This window comes from Buceros rhinoceros, unplaced genomic scaffold (genome assembly GCF_000710305.1).
Source record: "Buceros rhinoceros silvestris isolate BGI_N320 unplaced genomic scaffold, ASM71030v1 scaffold20208, whole genome shotgun sequence".
Classification (NCBI taxonomy): domain Eukaryota; kingdom Metazoa; phylum Chordata; class Aves; order Bucerotiformes; family Bucerotidae; genus Buceros; species Buceros rhinoceros.
Genome location: NW_010427671.1, coordinates 9924 through 19759, shown reverse-complemented (window position 1 = coordinate 19759; position 9836 = coordinate 9924). Strand labels below are relative to the sequence as shown.

Genomic DNA, 9836 nt, shown 5'->3' with positions numbered 1-9836 from the left:
AGAGAGGTGAAAGAGCGTTACTAAAGGCAAAAAACGAAAGCCACAACTTGGCAGGTTGGTCACATAGTCGAGCAATGACAATAATAAACTGTGGGTTATCAATCATCCTTTCCCAGCTGTCACTAACTGACATGCACTGTAAAGAACAATGTGGATCATGAATAGAATAACCCCAGGAGTGTCTCAGAGCTACAGCACTGAGGAAAAAGTGTCTGTATGGAATCAGGCTCATCACCTTTCCCGTACCAGACGCTGGACTCTCAGCATTTCAGAATGTATCCTGTTTTCAAAAACATAAATGAGGATTTCTGTTAAAAATTCTAGGTCACCTAGAGTCTAGATCATCTACACACAGAGTACATTATATAAATGGTTAATGATCACTTAAAAGCTGATTGCTGAAGAGGGGAAGAAAACAGAACAGAAACTTGTCCATCAGTACGCTCCGGTCACCCTAACCTGTGTGCTTGCCCCGCAGACTGGAATGCAGCAGCTCTTTGAACTCGGACAGTACATGAGGAAAAGATATTCCAACTTTCTGAACAGCACGTACAACCGGCAAGAGGTACATAGCAGAGCTGTCTGGAGGACATGTCCCTGGCATAGCGCAGCTATGGGCTTGTGCTAGATAAAAGCACATCATCGTATTCGTTTCGTTAATGGAAAAATTAAGGTAATAGAAGAACATTTTTGCAAGTCAGGCTTTAATGTCAAGGTAAAATCATAGACTAAAGCCTAACTTTCAGTTCCTACATTCAGTTTGGGTCTTCCAGTGCCCAGTTTTAAAGACTGAACAGCTCCATAGGTGGGAAAAGACCTTTAAGCTCAGTGAGTCCAGCCATTAATCCAGCACTGCTGGGTCACCACCAAACCACGTCCCTCAGCAGCACCTCTACATGCAACAGTGCTCCTGCAATCTCAGAAGACGGCGAGTTTCCTTCTTTTAGACCACACTTTCCTATTCTGCTTAGTTCAGTCTGGGGGTTAGATTCCAACCCAAGAGACACTTTGGCCATTCCAGTTTGCAGATGAAGGGCCCTAGAAAGCTGAAATATGGTTTCACTGGTTTGACTTTACACAAAAGCATCCACTGCAAATGAGAAGCCAGGGTTGATGAGTTGGGTAAAAAGTCCTCATTATTTCTATTGTTTTGATTTTATTTTTAACTCTTTGCTGTTCTATCTTCAGTTTTACATCCAAAGTACAGATTATGACCGCACCATTATGAGTGCCCAGTCATACCTTTCTGGCCTCTTTCCACCAACGAGCAGCCAAATTTGGAACCCTGAGCTTCTCTGGCAGCCCATTCCAGTGCACGTTTTGCAAAAATCAACAGACCGGGTGAGTACTGGCTGGTCCCCTCCTTTAATGCCTTAAACATACCCAGAAGCAAAAAAAGAGAAAAAAGGGGAAAAGAAGCTAAAAAAATATTTTCTCTTGAGTTCAACCTAATAGAAAACATCAGCTGCAGCTACTGGCTGACAAGCATGTCAGAGGTCAACTGTAAGAGCTGCATGAAAATCCTCCTTCTATAGGAGGACTCAGCTCAGAGTAACTGAACTGTCGCCCACACGCCCATTTTCTCCAAGGTACAGCTCTAACAGCTCTCCTGGCAAGGACACTTCTGGACAGGATTATAGGGAAGTTGCTCTAAACCTTTGTAGAGAACAAGTGCTTCTCTGAGCACCAATCAGCAAGACAGACCTCCCCTTCTCAGCAAGCTTGTTCCATAGTTTATTCAAGGACTGGAATTCTCACCAGCCACTGCAATGACCTCTCAACTATTACTTTCCTATTCTGGTAGCACTTAGGCACCCTAATTACAGACAAGGGCCCTTTTATGCTCCGTGCTGAACAAACATTTGACAAAACCCCAGCACTTACCTGGCCGTGCACAGTCAGAGCAGACCTACCCGAGTATCAGGTCCTGCAGAAGTTTTGCTGTGCATAGCTCTCTCTGGCTGACTCAGGTTTACATTTTCATTTCACTGGCTCCTGCAACAAGGACTGTGTGAGGAACAAGGACAAAAAGTTACTGAGTGTAATGACAGAAAGGCTAATTTTCTTCTACCTTTGAGGACAGAAGTTGACTTTAAGGAAATGCATCCAAAACCCCAATTAAATAACTGCCTGTCCAGTCACCAACATCAGAGGATGAACTCTGTCACTAGGGGGTGGCCAGTCCTGCCTCCATCAGCATTTCTCCCTTCCTGGAGGCCGTGCTTGAAAGCAGGCACAGAGAGAAAGGGGTTCCACAACTCGGGTTAGGCAGAAAAGGAGGCTGTCGCTGTTATTTAAATGTGGGACTCTAGGAGGAGTTCTTTCACCAGAAGACTGAAAAAGCACCAAAGTGGTCAGAGCTTTGCCCAGATAAAACCTCAAAGCCCTGAGGGGAATCACAGTGCAGTGACCTGTCTGGAGAAGGGGAGCCCGTTTGCAGGCACCTCTAGCACCTGAACTCCTCTGCAGCTGCCTCAAGAGTGGAACGCTCACTGGAACGCTCCTCTGCGGCAACGCCACATCCTGGTTAAACATGCAAACCAGCCACAAGAAACATTGCTCCCTTGCTAAACCAAGCAGAAGCCCTAAGCAACACTAAGTGGGAAATTGAGGCCAAGTGCAGTCCTGTAGAAAAACCTAATCACAGTTTATTTTTCAGCCACTGAGATCTATCAAGACCTCACAGGCAACATTACTGAGTACTGCTTAATGAGGCCAAAGGGAGTGGCTTCATTCATAACACCTAGAGGGGGATAATTAAGCCAAACAGCAAGAGAAACATTTGTTATTGTGTAATTAAACAACACTCCCCAACACTCATATTGCAACTTTGAGCCTTCACCCTCCAGCGCACTGCTGGTACAGAAACAACGCACCCCCAGAACTCTGTCCCAGTGGAGGTGTGCTGGTGGCTGCTGGTGGCTGCTGCAGGCTTCCCATCGACAAATCACAGAGAAAAGACACCTGCTGGCAGGGCAGTCCCCTGATGTTCACCCCAAGACAGAGCAGACCTCCTCGCACACATGAAATCCATCGATACTGAGGTTAAATGACATGGCATCTTCCCAGGAGCACCCGCACAGAGATTCCTCCACTGCACATTACGTCAGTTCCTTGACGTGATTTGTGTGCTTACAGGATGATATCAGTGCTGGGTCAAAAATGCTCTAGTGATGGGACATAAAGTGCTGAAGCAGCACAAGCTTATTTTGCTCATCAGAACTTTTTACTGGCACTTATGCTGGGCCAGGTACCATCCGTCCTTCCGCAACCGGCATAAAGCACATTTGCCGGAGCGCAGGGTGGGATGGACACGTGTGTTTAGGTGGGGTTCAGATCAAGTGAGTTCCATCAGATGACCTCGCAACACGCACACGTGGAGCTGGTAAAAGTGAAGCATGCCCCTAGACCAGAACAGAGCCATTAGGCTCACAGCTTTTTGGTATTTCGGGAGCACAATCTATTTGTCGCTCCTGTTTTGAGTTCTGTCCACTAAGAGGTTCTTAAAATGTCTCTGGTAACCCGCTGCTTACCTCCATGGAGCTGAGAGCAGGATGGCCAGGTGGAGAATCCAGATTCCAGTACCCACTGGCATCAAGCTGCATCAGAAACAAAGAGGGAAATGGTAGTTTTTTACAATTCCTGATCATGGACCCTGACCCATGTCCCAGAGTGATCCTCTGACAGAGATGCATAACTGCTTTTTGCCAAAACAGTTAAACTGGGGGAAATCAAGCTGCCACAGCCACAGGCAGCCACTGAAAAGCCACAGTGCCACAGTCCATTGCTTACGTTAACTGAACTCGTGAACGAGGTACCCAAACAAACCACCAGGGAGCAGCTGTAGCCCGGCCTCGAATCTATGGAGCAAACGCTACATCAACAATCCCAGCAACAGACTAGAGCTAGAAGGTGTGTGGATTAATTCTACAGCTATTCTAAGTTTTACTTCTCTCATTTCAGAGGCTGCTTTTTCCTCTGCCTGACTGCCCACGTTTTGATGAACTTCAGAACGAAACACAAACATCCAGCGAATTTCAACACAGAATACAGCCCTACATGGTAAGGGAACGCAGAGAGAAACAAAATCTAGGAAGAAAGAAAATCTTTAAGTTGTAGAAGTTATGGAATTGCATTGTTTCCTTTTGCTAAAATGCAAAAATAAACAGCTGTAAAAAAAAAAATCCTGAGGATTAGAATGAGAAATTTAGGCCAACATGATCAAAAAATACGTTTGATATGCTTGTGCATTTCTCATACTTTTCTATATTAATCTTTTAAAAAGTGAATTTAACATTAATTTTCTGAGACTATTTAGAGCAGCACATAATTAAACTTCCCTGAGCTGCACAATCCCCCACAGTCACTTCAGGCTTATTGCTAGGGCTCAACCCGGCGCCCTCCTGCTCTGGTTTATTTGGAACTTTCTGCCAGCTCAGCTGCTCTGGCCAGCCTCCCTCACCCGCAGTGGGAGGGAGGGAGGGCTCCAGAGCTGTCCTCTCTCTCAGCTACTGTACGGAACAGGAAACGTGGGAATAGGGGACATCAAGGAGTCCCTTTATTCTTCTGTGGTGGCAGGCAGCAAGAATCCCTACCGGAATTGTTGTGGAACTACTACTTTGATATTCAGCTCCCCTTCAGTGGCAGGAGGAAAAGCTAGCTTCCTTTTCTATTTCTTTTGGTCTCATCCTGAGTATTTCCCTCAGCCCTCTTTAATTTCCTATTTTCTCTTCACCTGTCTTCTTGTGTTCCTTTTCCCTCAGTGCCTTCCTCTTCCTATCGCTGAAGGCTTGGGGTGGCTGAGCAGTCAGAAGAGGGAGAGCAGAGTGCAGCAGAGAGAGCACCAGGCTTACCCGTAGCAGGGCTGAGAAAAAGCCGTGTCTGAAATAGACATGGTCACAAAACGGAATCTGCAACCAAAACCTTCTGCTCTGAGGGTTCTGCCTGTGTAAAATCAAACACTGCACTGTTGCCGGGTTGGGTGCTAATGAATTCTCAGCATCTATGTTCCATACATATTGAGTATTTGTGTACGCTCTTCACGTTTTTCTCCCCAGGATTTTTTACAAACAATGGCAGTTAACACAGGACTTGAACTGAACCATCTTAAAATACTGGACAATTTCCAGCTCTGGAACACATACGATACTCTGCACTGCGAGGTAACAACAAGTCAACAGAGGCTGGGAAAGAATGTAACTCCTAAGCTGGGTTTCAGTTGCACCATGGCAATGTGGATTCAGAGGAAGGAGTTGCCTTCTCTCCTGCATTTACTTTTTTGTTCTGTTTTGTTTTTTGTTTTGGTTTGGGGTTTTTTTTGTTTAATTTGAATCTAAGTTGTAATTTAGTGCATTGGTAACAGATGACCCCCAAACATGGTTTACAGCTTGAGAAACTGCTGTTTCTATTTGATGTGTTTTCCTGAAGCACTGGCACTGAAATCCATTCCCTTTATTCCTTCATTTTCCTTCCTGACACGCTTCTACAGAAGCCACAGCAGGCAAAGAACTGCAGGACAGCCTCGGAGAGCCTCAGTGCAGCAGGGCGAGGCTGGGCGGCGGGATGATGGAAAGCAGCAGAAGAAAAACCCACTATTTTGTTTTCCTTTATCACTAGGGTATCCACAACTACTCCCTCCCGGCATGGGCCACCAGCGATGTACTCGACAAGATGGAAAAGCTGGCAGAACTGTCCTTACTGTCGCTGTTTGGGCTGTATAAAACCCAAGAGAAATCACGACTACAGGGAGGTGAGTCACAAATGCGTGGTGCTCAGAAGGGAGGGGACAACGCTTACGATAACACACAACATCCCATCCCCTGACTCGTGAAAAACTATTGATACAGAACCTTGACTTGTAACTACAGACCCTGGGTTTTTCCAGGGTTCATGGCATACCAGTGATGCTTCCTTTCCCCAGAACAGTATGAACTGTGCTACTGGGAACCTCTCCTGCCCGTAGCTCACTGGCTTTCGAATATCTCTGGTCTGGAGAAGGATGTACAAAAAGCTATGGAAAAATGAAGAACTGATACTGGGTGACCTGCTGGGAGTAACCAATTAAAAGTATTTCTTCAGCATATGGAGAGGAGGAGGCTGGCTCATTACTGGAACCCCCTGAACGGACAGAAAATGATGGAGGAGGTCTCAGCATAACAAAACTGGAAGGTTTAGCCCCAGTTCTCAGGGTAGTTCTAGACGCCTCCCTGTAAATCCTGCCTCTTCACTTGACCTGCGTGAGGAACAATGCGTTCCACCTCCATCGTAGCTCCTCTCTAGTTACGAACTTGCAGTAAGAGAAAAACGGATATGAGGCCTGAGCAGATATCTTCTACTTGATACTCAGAGTCATTTGCTTTTTGGTTTCTACACAAACGTATTTCCATTTTCCTCTTCCTTGTTCCCATCTTTTCAAGGTGTCCTTGTGAATGTTATTTTAAATAGTATTAAACAAGCCGCCAATTCTTCAAAACAAAGAAAAATGGAGGTCTACTCTGCGGTGAGTATTTTCCTCTTTCATAAATCTTGCCATGATTTTACCGGGAAAAGACCCCTAAAGAGAATAATCAGAGTCTTCCCGTAAAGTTAAATGAAAGAATAATATAATACAGTTCAATTCAGCTGACACCACAGGAACACAGCAGGAGCATGGATCTTACCTCAGCTTCAGTCAAATGGTACTTGGCAAAGAAAACTATGTGTTTTATCATCCTTTTTTTCTACAACTTGATGATGCAGTTTGTATACGTTGCATCTTTCCTTAAGTCTGCTAACCCGAGATGCTGGCAGAGAGCAGAACTTCAGCGGCCTCCAAACCCTTCCTCTGCTCAGAGAGGCATGACACAGCTGTGGATTCTCTTGGGTTATTTTATTACTTCAGAGGAAGAGAGCCGTTTGGGTCAGACCAAGATCCGCTTAGCTCACTCATTATCCTGCCTCTAGCGATGGCCAACGGCAGGAAGAACGTGAGAACAGTGCCAGCACAGAGGGGTGCTCCCCCGACACACCTCCCAGCGATCTGTGGCGTGGGGACTTCCTGAGACAGAATCTGTGTCTGTGGGTTTAATAGCTCTTGACAGACTTTCTCCCATCACTTTATCTAACCACTTTTTAAATGCATTTATACTTTTGGTCTCTGCGACATCCTGTGGCGTGTTCTTAACCCATGTCTTAAAAGAAAAAGGTACTTCCTCATTCTTTTTTTTTTTATTATTTAATACCAATTCAGCTCCTCCCTAGTGAGAAACAGAGAATACTTGTTTTTATTCACTTTTCCTGGGTCACTCATGAATCTACCATTTTCTGTCACACGTCTTCCATCTCTCCTCTTCCAAGACTGAGTCCTACCCTATTTAATCTTTCTCATATGGAAACTGCTCAATACCTTAAATCTTTCTTGATGCCTCTTCTAAGTGTTTTCTAGCCCTACTATATGGTTTTAGAGAAGCAAGAAGAAGTGCATCCAGAATTCTCCCTGCTGCTTTAATGCCTTGAGGCCAAGCATGCTTTTATTTCTGAAACCAATCTACTGCCTTACACTGCCTTAATCTGACCTTGGACCCGAAAACACTCCTGAAGGAAGGAGCAGCAAAATGCACTGAAGAGCTAGATTTGTTACTCAGCCCACATCTTGCTTTCACCCAGTGTCTCTGGCAAAGTCCTGCCAGACGGTGTAAGGCACACACTGTGGTAACTCTTTGGAAATGCCCCCTCTGCTGCCTGCAGTGACTGGTAACATGTTTTTCCCAATGGTGAATACACTTAATATCTTTTGGTTTTGCTCAAATTTACCCAAGTTTTGTTTTATCTTGACTTCCACTCCCTCTCTCTCTTGTCTTATCACTCTGGATAAACAGTAGCTGACTTAACTGACTTTCAAGGATGGGTGTTTTTTTCCCAACAGCATGACACCACAGTCGGGGCTCTCCAGATGGCTCTTGGTATTTTCAATGGGAAACTGCCACCCTACGCTGCTTGCCAGTTTTTTGAACTCTACGAAGAAAGCAGTGGGCAAGTATCTTCTTATCTCTGCAAGAACAAGGAGTGTTTGGAACTCGGTTTCCCCTTTCCCAAAATAATTTTCCTCTCAAGCACTGTGAGGAGATGCAAATTCATTTTAAATGGATCCTTCGCTGAGCAGTCCCCAGGCACAGATGTATTCAAACTAGGAAAAATTACACTTGCTGGATGTGCATGTACCCCGGGGCTTTGCAAGTCAGGCAGAAGAGGAAAACAGGCTCTACTAGCTGCAAGTAAATGGTAAAATAAATTTTCCTGATTCTTCAAATGATAGCAACAACATTTCCAAGGCATGCTGTAAATCCCAAGGTAAACCAGTTGGCTTAGAAAAGCCTGGTGCTGTTGCCATTCAAGGAGGCTTCTGAAGGACCTTCTGAGCTGCCTGGTGGAGTAATGTAACCAGCTTTGGCAGAAGCCTCCCACAAAGCCTCCACTCCTGAAGAACAGGTTCTACAGCAGGATGTTAGAGCCCATTTCCAACACTCTGCCTCTAAATAGGAAACCTTCTGTTTAAGAACCTTTCTTAAAACACCTTTCCATGTCGTTAATCAGGCGATACAGCATTGAAATGTATTATCGGAACGACACTTCAAAGGATCCCTACCTGCTCTCTCTGCCAGGATGCACCTCATCTTGTCCACTTCAGAAGTTTGCTGAACTAGTTTCTTCTGTGATTACAGAAAACTGGTCAAAAGAATGTGGGAAGAAAGACAAAATGAAAGGTAGTGTAACAGCTTGTTGAAAATGGGTGACAGAACTCTGGGGGTGTGTGCTGCGCAAGGAGTCCTGCGGGTGGCAGGCACATCCCAGCTGCGGGAGATGCAAAGCACAAACGGCTGGCACACACACAGCAAGATCGATGCATCTGCACAGAAAGACCGAGGCATCTCTGTTTCTGTGTGTGTGCTATGTGTGAGGACGCCTTAACCTCCACGGTAGGCACAGCATGCAGCTGATCCACCCAGATACAGCAGCTACTCGCCTCGACTGCCAACGGCTGACAGCCAATAACCGCTTCCTGCCTGAGTTTTATTTCCAGGAGGAGAGTGAAGGGCGAGGCAACACATTCTACTTCCCAATTTTCCCCCTTTCTGCATATATTCCGTGTTTTGCTGATCCCTGGTGAAACTTCTCGTTTGCGTTAGCTCCACGTGGTCCCTCCTGCTCTGTGCAAAGCTAGGAGTGAGCTGTACCTGTGCACATGAAGCTCTCTAGGCATTTCCTGCACTGACATATACGTATTTATACCTATGTTGCATATGTCCGGAAACACAGCCACAGGATCTTGTCAGACAGAGAAACAAAGTGTGACTCTATTTCCCTTGCACGTGTTTGTAAATAGACTGTTAGGTCTGCATCCGATACTACATACACCCATGTCTTTCTCTAACTGCCTTTCACTGGTTTGCTTTCACAGATATTCTTATTGGATTTGACGTTGCTGTTGGCTTGTTGTTCATTTTTGACCTCGTGCTGCTCTACCTCCTTTACCACTACGGACGCTGCAGGCGCAGAAACAGTTACCAAGACATTTAAAGGGGAGGTAAAGAAAAGAAAGAGAGAGCAGACAGGCATCAAGCCGTCCTTTAAGGTGTTTATACCCATCTGTTTGCTCTGGCCAAACTGATCTCCAAAGCATACTCGACAAACTTGAAGAGCTGGGCTCTCTGTGGCCTAGCTCCCGAAAGACTGGACATCTGCTGTGAGAAATACTGTTAAGAATCTGCTTTTGCAGGAAGACGGAATTACTCCAGTTTCTATCTTTGGATTTTCCACCACTACCAATCACTCTAAGTCAGCCAGGGGGGTGAAGGGAT

At 45.5% G+C, this 9836-nt stretch overlaps 1 protein-coding gene across 1 annotated transcript in view; it reads left to right on the top strand.

Moving 5' to 3' along the window:
- Nucleotides 1-9555, top strand: part of LOC104498610 (prostatic acid phosphatase-like) — a gene marked incomplete at its 5' end in the record, with an annotated part of 10260 nt that extends 705 nt beyond the window's left edge. The window contains 9 exons of the mRNA XM_010142011.1: nucleotides 479-565; nucleotides 1189-1341; nucleotides 3964-4062; nucleotides 5058-5162; nucleotides 5617-5749; nucleotides 6417-6499; nucleotides 7904-8010; nucleotides 8572-8741; nucleotides 9437-9555. Of these exons, the coding sequence (XP_010140313.1) occupies nucleotides 479-565; nucleotides 1189-1341; nucleotides 3964-4062; nucleotides 5058-5162; nucleotides 5617-5749; nucleotides 6417-6499; nucleotides 7904-8010; nucleotides 8572-8741; nucleotides 9437-9555 (1056 nt within the window). The remainder of the gene's footprint in view (nucleotides 1-478; nucleotides 566-1188; nucleotides 1342-3963; nucleotides 4063-5057; nucleotides 5163-5616; nucleotides 5750-6416; nucleotides 6500-7903; nucleotides 8011-8571; nucleotides 8742-9436) is intronic.
- Nucleotides 9556-9836: the final 281 nt, after the last annotated feature.